The following is a 19227-nucleotide window of genomic DNA, read 5'->3' on the forward strand; positions in this document are numbered from 1 at the left end:
TGACTACTTGTCCTCCCCTCCTTGGTGTTGCCCGTAGGGATATATCCCATCCAAAATCTACTTGCTGATCGCTCAATGTTAATCGTACTGAGCAAAAACTTTCTTCATGCCCAAGACGACCACATAAAAAATAAAATAATGACAATTTTTCATATTGGAATAAAGCATATGTGAATTGGTTTTTCCCAATACTTATCTTTTTCTTCCATTTAAACGGGCTCCGAACATCCAATAAAACTTATATCCGCATATATTTACTCATCCCCTTTGTAATCAATGACGCATCATACTCTATAAAATTGCCAATAAAATTCCCTAATTGTCTTGTCATTCCTTCTGACATGAAACCAGCCAGTAAATTATGAATCTGTACCCAAAAAACTGTAGCCCATATGAGACTGTTGCTAGATCCTTACCCTTTACTACTTTATGAAAGATTATCAGGTGTCGGTTAAAAAACCATGGCATATCGTCAATGACCCGCTTAAGATCAACTTCACTATAGAAGCGAAATAAGGTGCGCTTGTCCTCCATCTCCGTGATCATCACCCCTCTTAATGGATGTCATAAATCTACCAGCGTATTCTTTAGTGATGGAAAATTCACAATACTCTCTGCAAGTACTTTCCCTACTAGACATAACTCATACACAAATTCGTCAGAAATTTCTTCTCCACCCAGCACCAAAGGGTCCTCCTCTTCATCCATTATTTGTAGATTCGCCAAATCTGCTCCTACCGCATGAATATTAGCCATAATCACTCCCAGATTTGAGATCTACCTTCTGTTGATTGCCGAACCCTAATAAAACCTCAGACCAACCATAATTCGTGCCACAAGGCAGACATTTCCTCACGTTTTAAATTATTTTTATTATCCCCATGAATAGTTAGTTTTATCTTTCTAACCTTTTTTTAGATTTTTTTAAAAAATAATTAATTAATTATTTTAAATATCATTATTTTTTAAGAGTTAATAACCAAAAATAAAGTTAATCATAATTCAATCACAAATATATGTAAAATTAAACAATATTAAACATAAAAAGACTAAGAACTAGAATCACTCGAACTAAAATTAACCTTCCAAATTAAAACTCACACATATTAAGGAAATTAAAAACTCACAAATAACACTTATGTTTGATGAGACTCGAATATAGATACTCAAAAATCTAAGACCTAACCTTTGTAAATGGTACTAAAGTTTCACAATTATTATTATTTAAAATAAAATTTCAAAATTATTATATTTAAAATAAAAATTATAATTAATTGATCTTTGATGTCAAGTACAGAAATCTAGCTTATTTATTACTATACAACTTGAGATTTAAATTTTTTACTGGAATCAAATTTTTTACTTTTGAGATTTAAATTGCCGCCAAATAAGCTGCTGCCGTATCCGAGAAAATCACAAAATCAAGCAAAATCCTAAAAATGGATATCGTTCACGGTGGGACTCGAACCCACAATCTCCCGCTCCGGAGGCGAGCGCCTTATCCATTAGGCCACGCGAACCTTTTGTTCTACGGGATACAAAGCAATTTATTATTTAATATAATACAGGCCATTGCCCATACATATTTTTGCCAAGATACTCAGGTTTAGAATCTATATTAGCCCATATTAAGACACGAGGTTCAAATATAACTAAAAAATACATTTTTTAATTAAACTCCTATTTTTAATTAACAGTTCGTAAACTCCTATTTTTATTTAAGTCATTTTCGAACAAGGTCTATGCGTCCGTCAAAGCAATCCAAATAACTACTATTTATGAAATTTAAAAACTCAATAGAATAATAATGTAAAAGGGGGAATCTCATTTTTTAAAGCACTTCCAAGAGGAAAATCATTGAATTATGAAGTACTTGGACTTTTATTATTTGATCAATTCAAACATGTTCAATTCATTTAAACGTTATTATTATTTGTTTGGTTATCATCATTGCAGTGTTAGTTGATTTCTAGTTAAATATCCAATTAAACTATACAACTTGACAGTACAAGGCAATGGGGACTACAAACATATACATGTAATTATATTATCCAGATTTACCATCTTCTTTAAAATACTTTTCCCCCACTTTCAAATATATGTATATAAACCCTCTAAAAAGGAATTTTAAGTACTTGATTGTTAAAATATTCAATAACTTTTCATGTATAATCCCAAAATTGTTTAAATCTCTAAGACAAAAGGGTGTACACCATTTTTTTTTCCCATAGAAAAGAGGTTGATGATGTCAATGTATAAAGATCAATGAAGCATCTTTTACAAGATATATTTCAAATTCTAAATTCACGTCTACCCATGTTTGATTTAATACTCCATGAACAAAATCTGAAGCTGAACTGGTGGATGAATACCATCTGTAAGTTCTATAGGAATTCATAGTCTTCCGTTGCCTACACCGATACTAATGAAAATAATGGTTTGTTTATTGTTCTCCAGCCTATGGGATTTAGAAGTTTAACAGCAAAGAATTGGCTAAAAATGTGTTGTATGAATTGCAAAGGTGAGACTATTTGGTATTGATGTTACCCTGTAAAGCTAAGAGGGACCCAAGGAAGAACTCTGCATGATATATGAAAGAATGTCAGGACACCAACCGAAAAAATAAATTTGTTGGAGATGCAGCTCCTTGATTTGTTTGTAATGCCCGGTAATGTCAGAAAAAGCTTATGGGGTTACAGATGAACACCTGTGGCAACAAAAATTAAAAGATAAGATTCAACAGCAGAATCGATAAATAATAAAGATCACCACCCATTTCCCAAATTGCTATGTAATTTAATACTCGGAGTTTTCAATGAGCGTAACAGAAGAACTGAAGATATTTAGATACAGAATTTTCACAAAAAATGAGGCAGAATGATGTCATGTGATAACACAAGGGAATATGCAAATTTATGTTACGTTGATTCAGGTGTTTGTGTCAAATACAAGCATGTGCTTGGTATGTGTATATTTTAATTCTTTCATGTATTTGGAAGGTCCTAAGATCATATTCCTATATTTATGTTTGAATATGTGTTAGGCACAAATACTTTAAAAGAATGAAGAACCAGAGTATGATATACAGTGCGAAAAGACAGATACGATAGTCACTGCATCTGGGGATTCCATGACTATGTATATGTTTACTTCTTTATGTGGCTTTTGGAATAAGAAACTACACTAATAAAGTTATCAACAATTTGAAACAAAAAATGTATATATGAGAACATTGAATAACCAGCATGTTTCAACCTTTCATTTGAACTTATATGATAATGGTAAAGTAAATCACTTTTGTATGCCAACTCTAAATCAAGTGAAGAGTAAAGTAATATTAACAAAGTTATCAAACTGTGGATCCAAATTTTCCTCAACAGGAAGCATGTGAACTTGAGCTGAAGGCAAAAATATAGCAATAAAGGTGACCGAGTCAAAGCACATCATAAACAATTAGTACTGTCAAAGAGGGAACCATAGCAATATAGGAGAGCATCAGTTAGTAGTAAACATAGTAGAACTGAAGCGGTGAATCCGTTTGTATTTCCTGATTCTGCCATTTGCAATTTATTCTCAAGCCTAGAGACCAATTTACGTTTTAGTTAGATGGAGAAGAAACAAGAGATTAGTCAACCTTTATTCTATACATAATGCAAGAGTGCATCGGCTGAAGAATTCCTTAACCTACAGCTCTGTCCCAAATGAACATCACCAAAGACATACCTACATCACCATACATCAGGTGAAAATCTTAATATAACTTGGGAACAGGAGGAAGAGCCAAAAATAAAATAAAAAATGGAACCTGTATTCACAGTATTCAGGCCATGCACATCGAGCTTTTCCGTAGTCCCAGTAACAATCATCATCCCTCAGGGGCCCTCGCTTAGCTATCAGCATTGTTATAATGAGTAAAACTCAAATTAATCTTTGAGAAAAGTAAAACAGTAAACCATGTTCTACCTTTTGAAACAAATTTGGATGGTGAATCAGCATGAATATCATGCCAAATCTGGAGCCATAACTCTCGCATTAGAGCTGGTGATCTAACGATGTTCCTGTGATTTGCTACATGAAGATGATATCAGTTTTACCCACTTGTAATGATAAGAAGGTTGATGTCAAAGAACATTAGTTGGCATTGTTAACTCAATTTTCTTGTAAAAGAAAATAAGGAAAAATTGAAAGAATGCAACTTAATATGGAGAACACATTTTAAAAATGGTTTAAATAACGCTCCTCAACATAGAGATACGGAGAATGCAAAGTAAACAAGCTAAGCAGCTAAACCATGAATGATAGACAAGCTTTTGAATTATTTGATTGTCCTTTAGCAAGAATCTGAAAGAGGAGCTCCCTAATTAACATCACTCTGATTTTTATAGATTATGCTGGAAGTAAATCAGCTGAAAGAAATTTATCCAAAACCATAGAGAACCACTTTCATTAAAATCCCTAACTGGATAGCAGCACATAACCACAACAACCATAAAGCTGGGCTATTTAAGATTCTTAAAAAGCATAGTAGCAATGCAATTAAGTTCAACATGATTTGAAATCGTACTACTTTATAAGCCATTTACTGAGAAAAGCATTAAAGGTATTGTCACCCACCTTTATCAAGCTCCCAAACTGCTGTCCTCTTTCCTGGAATGCTTTCCGAGTCTTCATAGTAAGTTATGTATTTGACTCTAGGTGACCTTGTCATGTTGGGGACTACATCTTCATCATGATGCTCAACATTCAACTCCACTTGTACATCTGACCCATCATGCTCCGACTACAATATGCATGAGAAAGTTTTACTATTTCAAACTCCCAATAGTTATGTCATATTTCAGATATGGATTACAAAACCATAGCAGACAATACTCCTTTTTATTATATCAGATGGATAGTGTTCATATGTTTTACCTATTTGCTGCACGAATGAGATACTCTATTTTATTATATAAAAGGATTGAAAACTAACCACAAAAAAAAAAAAGGCAATCTGATATATATGATGTGTTAAATATCCAGAAGATTCAAAGCTTTTCAATATCATCATCATAATAAACATATCAAGGCACTTGCATTTGACCAAGAATACCTGTGGAGCTCTTGTTATGTTCACTCTGGGCCCAAGCCAGGTCTTGCACCAAGATAGGGAATGATATGGTACCTGTCACAATTATGTAAGTGTTAGACCGGTAACTACAAAACGCAGATCAGTGACTGTAATCCAGTAACAAAGATTCTTGATGCATTTGAAGAATGAAATAGAATGATATAAGGGTTACTGAGCTCACTGTCTCATCTCCACTTGCAGGTCCTGGATTTCCTTCAACCTGATTCCCTGACCTACAAGAAGAAGTGCTACGCTATTTAAAAGTAGAATCTAATGAGATCAAATCATTTTTCAATGTTTATTACTGCAGCCACTGCTTTACCATGTTTACAACAAATAATAGTTACTATTAGAGCTGTTTTAGTTCTAAACATAGGGAAGAGATATGATTTAGGCATAAATGCAGTTAAACAGATTAACTGATCCAGTGTGGATGATGCTTACCGCGAGACCAGTGATCCTTCAATTTCATAGATGACATCAGTAATTATCCAATTATCAGGGTAAGGTTTGCCGCTTGGTGCAAAATAATAACCAACCTGCTTGCAGTATCATTCAGCACGATATCATCATAAAATCATCATAAAAATTAACCACAATAAGTAATAGAAAAGCAATAACGATGTGTAACAACTATAGTGGTATTCCCTTTTTGTAAGTTATTCAAACAGCTCTTAAGGGCTTCCTAATGCATGACAATAGTCTCAAACATGAACAAGATAATTGGAATTTATATTCAAAATTTAACCATACCTCGGTCCTAGAATCTACTCCATAGATACAGAAAACATTCTTAATAGGTGGTCTATCCCATGGTGTAAGAGGATTCAGAACAGGATCATCATGATATGACCTGAAAAATACAACATAGAAATAAAGACTAGTCAAAATAAAGAAGTCTAAGTTACATGGTTTGTATTAATTAAACTTCCAGGAAAATCATTATTCAAAAGTACTATGATAAATTACAATTAAAAATAGAAATTTCAGTTTGTCAAGTATCAGCCAACAATGAGAAACAACCAGAGACTCTGAAAGAAAACATGTTGAAAGCATCTTGACTGGTCTTCAGTGCAAGCAGATGGGAATTGATGAAAATCCATTTAACATTAATAACTTATGACAACTGTCAAGCCTGCTTATGTGATAGTTCCATGAAAAAACCACAATCATCGCATCTCCATATAATTTTAATTAGTACACGTGATTCATGAGTCTTCAAGATGAAATCACTTAGTATTAGTATGTCAACAATCGACAAACATTAAGAAGATATCAGAGATTGTTAGATTATTTGAAAGTATCATAGCTAGTATAAAATATATTTAAACCATGCCTAAACACTTCTTCTGTAGCTCCACATGATCTTTTAAAGCAAAAATGCAGCTCAAGACTCAATAACGAGATTTGGGATGAAAAGCCACTTCATATATCAAAACTAGCACCTACAACATGGGACTGCATGCATGATACATTAGGTGCCATTTAAGTAAAATTTATGCTGAAAGAAGATTTAAGACCCAACAACTAGAGTTATAAGGCTTCTATTATGAAATGTTCACAACAGGCAATAAAGTTGACAAACATCATTCTTACAATCAATTACGTCTATATCACCAAATAATGACCTAGAAAAAGGTAAATCATAATTTTCTCAAATGGCATAAAGTTGTAAGAATACCCACTTCTTCAGCTGGTGCAAGGTCCTCTTGCTATCTGAATCATAATCCTCTATTGCTTTGAAAAAGGTCCCATCTGATATTTCACGAGCTGAAAATGACAACTGTGTTGGGAGTCCACATTCCATGCTAGAGTAGTTGGTCTGGGAAAACTCTGAAACTGATGGATAGGCGTCAATCCCTGTTAATAAAAGAGATTGCTGTGAGCTTTATAGCAATTACCTACATGTCATAAAAACAAATAAATAAATAAATAAAAGAATAATTTATTCCAAAGCCTTACCACGGGTTGAAGGTATTTCAATGTTGATTATATTAGTTGAAAAACCAGAGTAATTTGACTGAAATTCCTTTTGCTCACATTGATAGGTATTGGGCCCCTTCCTGATTCCCCCAGAAAAATGCTTCAAATACATGGCATCTGCCCTACAATACTTTGAAAATGGCATCATCCATAATGAAGAACCAAATGAATTGAACATCAACCGAGCAGTTCCCTGATACCTTGCCAAAATATAAAGTAAATATATGTTAAAAGTGCACCATGATATAACAAATATTTTTAATTCCTACATTTTAGGAACCAATGGAAGTCAGTAACAGCAGTAAATTGATATAGATTCCATCCCAGTAGTGCAAGTTAATTTGATTCAATCGAAGAAGAGTTATACAATATTGAGGACATCAGGACTTGCAAAGAAATTAAGGAATTCTGTTGCCAATTTGCTACTCCTACATGTGCTGTAAGGAACATCAATAACTTAACTGTTCAGCATAAATGTTTTTAACATCTTGAATTTTCTCTGGTACTATTGAATCAAATTTTTCCATATTGCATTACTAGACCTGTTTCATGGAATCATGGGAAATCATTCAGGTGGTTTTAAGACTTCAACAGCATGTATCCCATTGGAAATCTAATATGTTTTCTACAAAAGCCGCCTACAATTACCTATCATTGAATGTGACAGCAGATTAATTTGTTACAAGGTTCTACCATAAGTTTAATCTTCATATGCTATTTCCATAAAGGGGACTAGTTTCAAAAAGCTGTATGATATACTCCAGAGCCAAAAATCAAGAATAGATGGAAGAGAATAACAGCTTGGAGTGTTATGTTTTATGATATTCTCCAAGGCACAAATATCTATAGTTCTGTATTGAATATCCATTACTGTTACATATGCATGCTCATATATTAGCTGTTTAATTGAAAAGGAACCATAACAAAGGTAAGCTGCTTTCCACTTGAACATTTAAACAAAAGCTGTTAAAGAAGTTCATGCAGGAACTTAGTTTTAAGATTGATAAAAAGTAGAATGCAACCTCAGAAACAGGAAGGCCAAATGTGTTTCCAGAAAGCATTCCTTTGACCGTCTCAGTTGAACCAAGAAGAGGAGCTCCTAGAAGGAAAAAGAATAACAAGTGAAACCCAAGAAAGGGAAAACATGACTATTCCAGGAAAAACATAGAGGATTTTATGCAGAGGATCATACCGACAGCAAAAAAAGCATAAATATGATCATCCAACCATTGGATGTACTGTTTTGGTGCAATTTCTAGCTTTAACCACTCCAAAAAGTAACGGAAGACATTATTACCCAATGAATGAGCAAACACAATTGATGGGCCCCCTCGAAGTTTAAGAGCAGTTTCAAATGTCTGCCTACAACCAGAACTAGCACACTGATTAAAATAGCCTAACTCCATTGTCACAATATTGCAATAAAGCATAATAATCAGTTGGAAATCTGTAACTATTATGTTAATTTAGCTTACCATCAATAAGAAATCATGAAAATTCAACTTATGAACATCTACAACAATGCACATTCAATGTATCCTGTGGTTAAAAGTGGCAGAGTAGCACCCAGCCCAATATACGACTCTAGGGTTCAAGTCTTGAGAAATCTGGAGTTGGATTCTTATGTTGGGTGCATAGAGAAATAAAAAATTGCAGAGCACAACCCAATATATATATATATTATGCCTCACATATAAGCATCTATAGCGCAACAATTTTCTCTGACTTGGATTTAGACGAAAAGCAACTATAACTAAATTATACACTATCAACAAAATAAAAGAAATGATACATCAAAATCAACTTTCAGACCAATGACCAGAAAAGTAGCGTGTCTTTGGAAGTTACTAAAAAAGAGGCATCACAATTCAGATTTGCAGAAATCATGTAATTTAGGTCTCTTTTGGTTATCAGAACATAGCACTGGATCCAAGCATTTAAACAAACAAATGCAATTCCACTTATACAATTTCAGAATCATAACTTCAGTCTCCAAGATGATGAAAATACTCTTATTAGAATTAAGAATCTTAAGGTCCTTCATGCTGTCCAATCATTATTGACAATATATATTCAGCAAAATCTTGTCAGAAATAGATGTTTCAAGAGGAATAAACATATTTACTTTCAGTTATGAAGAATGCATCCATGATGTACCAAAAGATTAGTTACTGCAAATAAATAGAAATATATTTGGCTACATGCATCAGAGGTAGTAAAAATAGAATGAACCAGGAAATATGCATACTTTAACTTGTAAAAGTAAAGGTCTCGCTCCTCAAGCATTGATGGTGACAATCTCCAATCGTATGGGGCAGCTATAATTCCATTAGCCTCAATACCAAATTCAATGCACCACTTAACCCATTCTTTCCACACTGAAGAAAGAGGGCCTGTGGCCACAGAGAAATTTTAGTTAAACATGAAGCATTTTGCAGCCACTTGAAATACGTTTTCGAATCACAGAAAGTGTATATTAGAAAGAAAAAAAAAAGAGAGAAGAATACCTGTAATGTAACCTGGATCAAGTTCAGTAATAGCAGAAAGACCACTATCAGGACGTGACTTACATTCTGGATGATCAGTTTGGTTGTACGGATCAAGTAACATACACTTAAGCCAACAATTTACAGCTGAGAGGAGCTGCAGATCAAAGAAGCGTAACAATCTTAGTATATTGAAAACAACCAACTATTCACCACACGATACAACCTATGTTACTCCCAACTCTTCATTTTTCCCGAAGTAACCATGTCCAAAACTTATTCGGATATGGATATAGGAGCATGATATATGCAAAAGAAGTTAGATAAAATTGAGTGTATCCAGGTCGGGCACATACCGCATCCCACACTTAGCATTTATCTACTAAATTCCTAGTCGATAACATCCTTCACTGTTAACCAAGGCCAAGACGTACATAAGCTTTATCAAAAAAAAACTCAAATTCAACTTCTTAAAACCTATAATACATCCTAAAATCCCATGCACGAGCAAATAAAACCAAGATACAAGAAATAGAAAAAAGGTTAAACAGGAATATATGTACATATAATATTCAAAAAGAAAGTTAAAAGACAATTTGATTCTGCTATCTCTATTAATCAACCAAACTTTTACTTTTTTCTAACTATTTTGTTTGTTTAATCCAAGAACCAGACAGAATATAAGCATAACAGAAACACGAGGGAATAAACTGTAGATTAAAACGACAAAGAAGATTGAATAAAACGGCGATAAGAAGACCAAAAGTAGGGGGAATCCTTACTTTAGTAGTGTCGAGCCAAACCAGGTCGAGGGGATTGAAATCGAGAGGAGAGTAAGGGCAGTCGAGAATGGACCAAGCTCTCAACTGAGTTGAAGCGAATCCAGGGATTATTATCCCCGATAGCTTTGAATAATTTCCTTTTAACTCTCCTTCACCGAGTTGAAATGCTCCCAATAATAGAACCGCGGCCAGTGTCATCGCTAAACGGCGGTGCTCTCGTTCGTCTCCGCCCATGATTGATTTCTTTGTTTCTCTGTCATTAGTCATTGCCTGGGCCTAGCAGCCATTAAAATGTTTACAGAGTGTGTGATGGCTGACTTTTCAACTTCCATTGGGGGAATTAAAAAATAATAACAAACACGTTGAAATCAAATTGGTTTTTCAATATTTTGTAAAAAAAAAAAATTGAAAAATAAACAAATAGTGAAACGGCGGCGTCTCGCTTTTAACTAACAACATTCCGTGGCGCCAAAAGGAAGGAACTGAAGTTTTCGAAGCAACGAAGAATCCGAAGCTGAGATCCGTCCATCGACGCCGGAAACGGCGGAAAACGACGTCTCAAAGATCAAAGCAACAGTCTTCCATTTCCTCGAATCTTTGAGTCAGCTTTCATTTTCTTCGCAAGATTTGAATGGCACGAGCCAAAAGGAAATTAAGTAACATCTCAAATACAATAAGAAAGATCTGATTTGACTCCAAATGTAATTAAATTTAATGTGCTTTCAAGAAACTAGGGTTTCACAACACTCGTCTTCTAACTCATAATTTAAATCGATTCTAAAATTTTAAACATTTTATTTGAATCCTTAAAATATTAATATTGTATTAATTAAGTCTTTTCATTAATTTGATCGTCAATTTAAATGCTAAATGTCAATTTAGATCTATAGTAACATATTTAAAACACATTAATAAAGCTACAGGCACATATGTACGTATGACATTAAAAATATATTAGATCCAAATGTATGTTTACAATCTGATTCATATATTTTAAATATACTACAAATCAATTTATTTTAAATTTTAAAGACCCAACTAAAATATTTTAAATTTTAGATACTATTTTAAGACTCGAATAATAATTTGAGAATATTTAATGAAATTAACTACATATGTTAATCAAATTCCGACCGTCCATTTGTGTCATCGGCCTCAACTTCAAGACGAAGCTCCACACCACGATGAGAAATGAATTTTGCATCTCTGTTTTCACAAGTTATAACATTGTCGAATTCAGTCAAGGAATTCAGACTATCGAATAATTGAATTTGAACATTTTAATACTTGATTCAAGTAGCTCGAGATCCTAGTTGAGCTTTAATATTTTAATACATATTTTGATTATTCAATTATCAAATTATAAAATTTATTTGAAAAGTATATTTGGCTCACAAAATATAAAATTATCAGAACATAATATTGTTTAAGATATCAGTAAATATTTTAGTACATTATCCTATTTGATTCATCTGGTTTAAAGTGAACTCTGTTATTTGATTCACATAATATAAAATTATCTAAAAGCATATTTTACTAATTATATAATGTTGTTTGAAAATTATTGATAGGAAAGTTTAAATAGTATGCTTATATTAATATATTAATTTTCCTTTTAAGTACAAACATTATCTCATTATTTTATCACTAAGTATATTTTTTATAAAAATTATTTTAAATAATTTCTAAATTTGATTAATGTACTATTTTATATTAAATATGATAAGCTATAACTTTATATATTTTTATTAATGTATTAATTTTAAAATATTATGTTATAATAATTTTAGAATCTATATACATAACATATATAATGTCATAAAATTAAGACTTAATGTATTATTTGATACCAAAATTTAGCACTTTTTTAATGTGGTGTTCGGGTTTTTTTGTCAAATGTGATACATGTACTTAGTAAAATTTATGAATTTTGTTGCTTGAAAGTAATTGTGTTAACTAGTGTTTAATTAGGTTTTAAGGGTGATTTAATGAAAATTTATAATTAACGGATAATACTTTCATCAAATTGACCCTAATATGAAACTCTATTTAACAAACAAAACATAAAATTAAACAAATTCATAATTAACACTAAATTTATTCTATTAACAAAATCACGAAAATTCAAACCTAATAATATTAACAATTAACTTTACCAAATTCACAGTAAAACCCGAACTAAATACTAATAAGTTAACATCGTTATCTCTGAATATAAAAATGTACAACTTTTGACAAATTCAAACACATGTACCAAATTAAATTTTTATTATTTATTTTACATTTTCACAAAAAAGAAACCTTATAAAAAGTTATTTTCTCCACCTTCGTTCTTCAATTAATCGGAAAATCCAAAGCTTGTGAGCTTTTCTAGATTCCGGCCAACTCTTTTTCCTTTTTTAAATTTCAATTTTTGTAAATATTTTTTTTTATTCACTTCATTTCATATAAGTGTAGTATCACAATTCCTAATTTTTATTTTTTGATACAATGTCTAGAACTACTCATAACTCTCATTAACCCTTAAATAAGAGGATAATACACTTTAACGCGTTCGAACTCATGACAATTTTATCTTTTTCCCTTGAATCTTTTATTTTTTAAAATAAAAATATTTTATTACAATTTTTAATTAACTTAACATTTTTAAAACAATATATTTGAAAGAATTTTTTTAAAACTTAATATATTTTCTTGATTTTTCACTAAATTGTTTCTAATATTAGTTACCATATATTTTAATGAAGTATTACCTTAAAAATATTTAATAATTATAATATCTAATAATTGAGGCAACCCTTACAGAAATCACGTTGCAAATAATACACTATTATTTTTAACGACCAGAGCTACCCGTAGACAAAGCACATTGCAATTTTGAGTTTTTATTTTTTATTTCTGGTAATCCATTATGAATATATTATGTATCTATTTGATCATATGATTCTTTTAAAGATTAAAAACTAACCACAAATTTTCAATATTAGGCAATCATAACTAACGCTATAGTTTATTCATAACAAAAAAACATAATATGATACAATTATTTTAAAAATATGATAATTTCATTTCTTACTATGTTCAAAATTTGCTCTTACATAAAAAGAAAAGTTGTAAAAATAATAGTTAATATTTATGAATTCAAAATAAAGAAAATGACATAATTGTAAAAGTTAAGAAAAAAATGGGTAACACATAGTTTGAGCGTGTAACTGTCACGGGCCGCAGGTCAAAGTCTATGACCAATGCACAAATAATGTTCCATGGAGGTCTACTATTTAAATGAGACTCATTTGACCCACTTGAACTGACCTGATTCGTGGAACACATAGAGATTAAAGTCTTGGTGGCTTAGTGGAACACTCTAGTAAAACTAGAGTTATCATGGTGAATACTGTATATCCTAAGGGATAAGATTGTATAGAGTTTAAATCCCTTTGGACTTTAATCTTGTAGATAGACACTAATCTCAGCCGTTAATGTAACTCAATCTGAACCGTTGGATCTAAGAAATCTGACTATAAATAGAGCCCTCCCCCTTTATTTGTAATCATTTCACTTCATTATTGAGTTAAAGAATATATTTGAGTGCATTTACTCAAACATCTTGCGTGCATTGCTTTCTTGTGGCTTTTCTATTCAATTTAAGACCTTTTCTCTTTTGAATTGCTTCCACTTTATTTTTGGTGTCTTAGAGAATTTTTGAGAGAAGTCTCACTTTAAGAGAGTTAGGTTAACTTAGGTGGATTTGAAGTAGAGAATTTGCCTAAGGCTGCGCGAAATATAAGACTAAAGTTTTAGCCTCGTGACAGTTGGTATTAGAGCTAAGGTTCAAAGATGTCGGTTAAGATGATGAAAGAAGTATATAAGCAGGTTAAGCTTAAAGAAACCGGTGTGGGGAAGGTAAGAAAGATATTAGATTGAGGAATATAATGTTAACTTTAGATAGTAGGGTTGCCAAACTTGAGGGATCCATGGGTGATGTGAGGGAGACCCTTGAAGAAGTTGAGGGGTGCATTACAGATCTAAAATCGAGGCAAAATCAACTCAAAGGGCAAGTGGCAGAGACCCTCAGTGTTAATGTAGATGTGATGCAATGGGTTCTCAATATCGCTGTGTGTAAGTTGACTAAGAAGAATGATGCTCTCAAGGCTGACCATGGTGTCATCCTTGAAGGAACAAATTGAAGAGCTCAAGGAGAGCTCGTTATCTGCAAAGCTGCTTTGGTTAATAGGGTGTTGTTTACGACACACAAGCCTAAGGTAGATATCCCTGAGCTAAAAGAGCTCAATGGAACGAGGCATGCAAAAGATGTGGACAACTTATTGTGGGGAATGGAACAATACTTTTGTGCCAAAGGTATCATGGATAATGCTACTAAGGTAAATACTACTACTATGAATTTTACTGATGTCGCTCTATTATGGTGGCATCGTAGGTCCACAGATGAAAGACGATGTGGTATCATTATTTGGACTTAGAAGGAGTTTCAAAGTGAATTCAATGGGTAGTTATACTAGAGTATGTCGAGGATGAGACTTGAGCTAAGTTGCATCGACTTACGCAATAAGGCACAATTAGGGAGTATATGCAATAGTTTAGTGAATTGTGCTCCAAATTTTCGATTTGGGTGAGAATAATGTGGATAGGCTGAATCCTTAGGCAAAGTAAGAGTTGCAACATCTAGGAGTCAAAGAACTTACCAAAGCCATGACCGTAGTGGAGTCCTTAATCAAGCTTGTTGTAATGAAATACAAGTTTGAGTCTTCCAAGTCTAAGGAGAAGGGTAACGGTGGGGGAGATGAAGAAATAGAAACTAAAAATGGCAATGGTGGAAATGGTGGTAATGAGAAACCAAATAATAAGAAGTGGAAATCCAACAAAAAATAGAAAGAGCTAGTAAAATGTTTCTTATGTAGTGGTCTGCATAGGGTTCGAGACTGCCCAAACAGCGATCCAAGCTATTCATAATCGGTAAAGAAGATGAAGTGGAGCCTGATGAGGAAATGATATTAAAGCATGGGTCAATGACACTCAATTATGCTAAAGCAAAGAGGGATCACAAGTAGAAAATGTTGATGTTTGTGGACATCAACATCATAGGAAAAAGGAGAAATGTTCTTGTTGATACAGGGGATTTTAATTTGTTTACATTGAAGAAAGATATAGGTAAACTTGTTCTCTTAGTTAGAAAATTGAATAAGAATATTAAGACTTTAATTCTAAAGAGGTCTCAACTATGAGAGTAGCACAAGAAGTTGAGCTACATATCGGTGAGTGGAAAGACAATGAAGACTTTAAGGTAATTTATTTAGATGATTACAACTTCATGTTTGGTTTGAATTTCCTTGATCATGTTAATACTCTTTTGATTCCTTTTGCTAATTGTATTTGCATCTTAGATACTCGTTAACAACAATGCATTGTGCCGGTGAGTCGTGATGAGAAAGTGGAACCAATGTATTGTCAGCAATTCAACTAGCCAAGAATGTTCATTGTGGCAAGAACATTGAGTTAGTAGATCGAAGTGCTATGAAAGCCCCTTGGAAATGCTAAAAGCACGACAAACCGATGTGAAACCTGTTAAGTTATCAGTTGGGCTACAACTTATGAGAGAGGTGGTTTGTGCATCAAACTTTGGGAGGAAAATGGTGATGCAAACTGGACAGCTAGATCAAGTAAATGCTACGAGCAATATATCTCAAACATATTCCTAAAGGACAAACCAGAGTCAGCGATAATACTCAAGGTTAACTCGATATTCAATATTGGTGTGTTAAAGCCTATTTGTGAGGATCAAGGGGATCCCGAATGAGGCAATTCACAATGGAGGCAAGTAAAAACAGTGGGCTCTTGTGAACAAGATGTACAAAGAAGGGAAATAGTTCGAGTTAGACGATGACAAAGACATAAACTGAGGCAAATGTTTCGAGGGGCAAAACTACCCAATAAAGAGAATGGTTGGGAATCAACTGAGGCATCGTGGTAGATCCGAGGTGAGTTAGATTAGTATTATTCCGAGGAGGTGACAAGAGCATCGCGAGAATGGGTGAGGGAGAATGTTATAGGCTGTAAATCAAAGCCCATGAAGAATACACATAGAACATCCCATGGAGGTTGATTGATTAAATATCACTCATTTGATCCACTTGAATTGGCCTGTTTGTGGAACACATGGAGAAGTCCATCTACTTAAAGCCTTGGTAGCTTAATGGAACATTCTAGTAAAACTAGAGTTACCATGGTGAATATTGTAAATCCTAAGGGATAAAATATTGTATAGAGTTTAAATCCCTTAAGACTCTCATATTATAGATAGACACTAATTTCAGCCATTAATTTAACTCAGTCTGTACTGTTGGATCTAGGAGAGCTCAACTATAAATAAAGCCCTCTCCCTTCATTTGTAATCAGTTCACTTCATTCTTGAGTTAAATAATATATTTGAAAGCATTTACTCAAACACTTTGTGTGCATTGCTTTCTTATGGCTCTTTTGTTCAATTCAAGTTCTTTTCTTTTTTTGATTTATTTCCACTTTATTTTTAAGTGCTTGAGAGAGTTTTAAGGAGAATTCTCACTCTATGAGAATTAGGTTGACTTAGGCGGATTTGAAGCAGAGAAATCACTTAAGGCCGCATGGTTTGCAAGATTAAAGTTTTAGTTGTGTGACATAATGTGGTAGTTTAAATGTAAACCTAATTTTTTTAATCTATACTATTATTTAAACTCCTGATTGAATTGGTGTCACGAATTAATCGGACACCAACTAGGTTAGGAAATTACAGGACTACCTTTCCGTAATTAAAATAAATAATATTTTTTGAGGGTATTTTAGTCTTTTCATTTTAAAAAATCAACAAATATGCAAATGGTGGGAATCGAATCCATGCTAATTGTATGTTATTTTTAAACATACACTCGTGTTCTAAATTTGTGGCGTCTACACGCATACACGTGTAATAGGATTTCTAGTATCTATAAAGTCATTGACTAAGTTGTGTTACGAGTCAAACGAGCATCAACTAGGTTAAAAAAAATTATGAAAATATTCTTTCGTAATTAAAATAAGTTATATTAATCAATGGTATTTTAGCCTTTTATCTAAAAACAATAAAAAATATACATATAGAAAGAGATTTAAACCCATGCCAATAAAATTAGTAAAACTTTAAATTTACCTATCAACCAAAACTCTATTTTAATTCCATTATGCACACTATAAAAATATTTTTTTATTGTAAATACACAATTTCCACACACATACGTAATAAATTTTCTAATTTTTATTTATTGTTTTAAAAGGAATCTTCACATCAAGTTGCAGATTTGTTTGGCTTTTTAGTACCCAAGAGGATTAATTTCATTTTATTTTTCTAGCATTAATGGCATTCTGATGGTCTTATCTTTTTAGTCTCTCATATTGCCTGGATTGAGGCAGCTGGATATAGTAGCTTTGTCTTTGTTTTGTAACATTCCTATCTTAATGAACACATTTCAACATAAAAAAATTTTGAAATATTAAAACGTGAAAAGCTTAATTTAAAAAAAGACAAAGGATAGTAGTTTTAATGTGCGACAGCCTTTTAGAATATTCGTAAAAGCACGTCTCAGGAAATTATCCCATTAATTTTATTATAAAGGTTTAATATATTTATTTTTTTAGTACCTAAATTTGACACTTATTCCTAATTGACATAATAAGTTATTTGGTCTTCTAATTTTACAAAAGATATCATTTAATTTTTCATTGCTTTTAATCCTTAAACTTGTATTGTTTGTCAAATCAACTCAAAATGGATGGAAAAGTTAACGTGTGTTAATATTGTTGATATTGCCACATAAGCAATTAATTTTTAAAAATTCAAAAATTCAAATTTTTTTATAAAATTTATTAAAATGATTAAAAAATTAAAAAATATAAAGAAATATTAAATGTTCCATCCAATTTACATTAATTTGACAAAAAACGGAAGTTAAAGGCTAAAAGAGACAAAAAATTAAATGAGGGCTAAAACAATTTTTTCTAAAGTTGAAAGGCCAAATAAATCATTATACTTGCTTGATTTGGTACTTAAATGTTTTTTAGGTCCAATTTAGTACATAAACTTGACAATTTTTCTTAGTTTGGTACTTAATATTTTGTTCTAGTCCAATTAGGTACTTGAACTTGTCAAATGTTATATAAATTATTCCAATGTACTAATAATGTTATTTTTATTATGAGGTTACAAAAATAATTAATCTATAGTAGGTGATATAAATTTTTTTTATTTTATTAATTTAAAATAATGAATTTATTTTATTTTGAGTTTCTGAAACTTTTATTTTCTTATTCAATTTTAATTCATTAAGCATAACTCAATGCATAGTTTTTTGACATAAATTCCCCTTAGTACCAACAATATTTTTTTGTGAAATTGAAAGCTTTGTGGTCCTTCTTAAATCAGTCTTACCATTAACAATCAAAATATTCTCAGCCCCAATATAAAGTAATATTTGAGCATATTGTTTAGCATAATATAAAAAAACCAAATAAAAGTAATCATTCCATGTCATTTATCATATGTTAGTCATATATTTTTTATTTTTATCTACTTATAAAAAAATAACACTGTTAGTGTTTTGCAATTATCTGTATAATATTTGATAAGTTTAAATATCAAATTCAACATAAAAAAAAAACTTAGGTATCAAATTAGGAAAAAATGTAAGTTCGTGTACAAATTAAAATCAATAAAATTATATCTCAAATTAATAAAAAATTGTCAAATTCAAGTACCAAATGTTATATTAAGCATATTACGAAACCCAATTTTTTCTCACCTTCCACATTTGCCCTAAAATTTCACAAAAAAATGAGTTTC

At 32.0% G+C, this 19227-nt stretch overlaps 1 protein-coding gene and 1 non-coding gene across 4 annotated transcripts; both read right to left on the minus strand.

Annotated features, from left to right (window-relative positions):
* Positions 1-1447: 1447 nt before the first annotated feature.
* Positions 1448-1520, minus strand: TRNAR-CCG (transfer RNA arginine (anticodon CCG)). Its single transcript has one exon. It is a non-coding gene; the product is annotated as a tRNA-Arg (tRNA).
* A 755-nt stretch (positions 1521-2275) lies between these two features.
* Positions 2276-11053, minus strand: LOC107961099 (phospholipid--sterol O-acyltransferase). Of its 3 annotated transcripts, XM_016897338.2 has the most exons (16): positions 10362-11050; positions 9601-9736; positions 9342-9486; positions 8286-8455; positions 8116-8192; positions 7073-7286; positions 6796-6970; positions 5864-5963; positions 5555-5649; positions 5292-5343; positions 5093-5164; positions 4615-4780; positions 3964-4068; positions 3806-3890; positions 3635-3723; positions 2276-2707 (listed from the first exon to the last, which is right to left on the minus strand). In XM_016897338.2, the coding sequence occupies exons 1-15, from the start codon at positions 10626-10628 to the stop codon at positions 3642-3644; spliced, it is 1941 nt and encodes a 646-aa protein (XP_016752827.1). In that variant the 5' UTR covers positions 10629-11050; the 3' UTR covers positions 2276-2707; positions 3635-3641. The 3 variants fall into 3 exon arrangements, 2 of the variants coding, with proteins under 2 accessions (XP_016752827.1, XP_016752833.1); XM_016897344.2 differs by lacking the exon at positions 3635-3723 and having other exon boundaries at positions 10362-11051; XR_005900063.1 differs by lacking the exons at positions 2276-2707; positions 3635-3723 and having other exon boundaries at positions 3802-3890; positions 3964-4058; positions 10362-11053.
* Positions 11054-19227: the final 8174 nt, after the last annotated feature.

This window comes from Gossypium hirsutum, chromosome A08 (assembly GCF_007990345.1).
Source record: "Gossypium hirsutum isolate 1008001.06 chromosome A08, Gossypium_hirsutum_v2.1, whole genome shotgun sequence".
NCBI classification, from domain to species: domain Eukaryota; kingdom Viridiplantae; phylum Streptophyta; class Magnoliopsida; order Malvales; family Malvaceae; genus Gossypium; species Gossypium hirsutum.

Excerpts from the sequence above, each read along its gene's own strand:
- LOC107961099 (XM_016897338.2), bottom strand. The coding sequence starts at position 10,628 with ATGACTAATGACAGAGAAACAAAGAAATCAATCATGGGCGGAGACGAA. Across the intron at positions 9,737-10,361 it reads TTTGGCTCGACACTACTAAA|CTCCTCTCAGCTGTAAATTG; the intron begins GTAAGGATTCCC and ends TTTGATCTGCAG. Across the intron at positions 5,165-5,291 it reads CTGCAAGTGGAGATGAGACA|GTACCATATCATTCCCTATC; the intron begins GTGAGCTCAGTA and ends TAATTGTGACAG.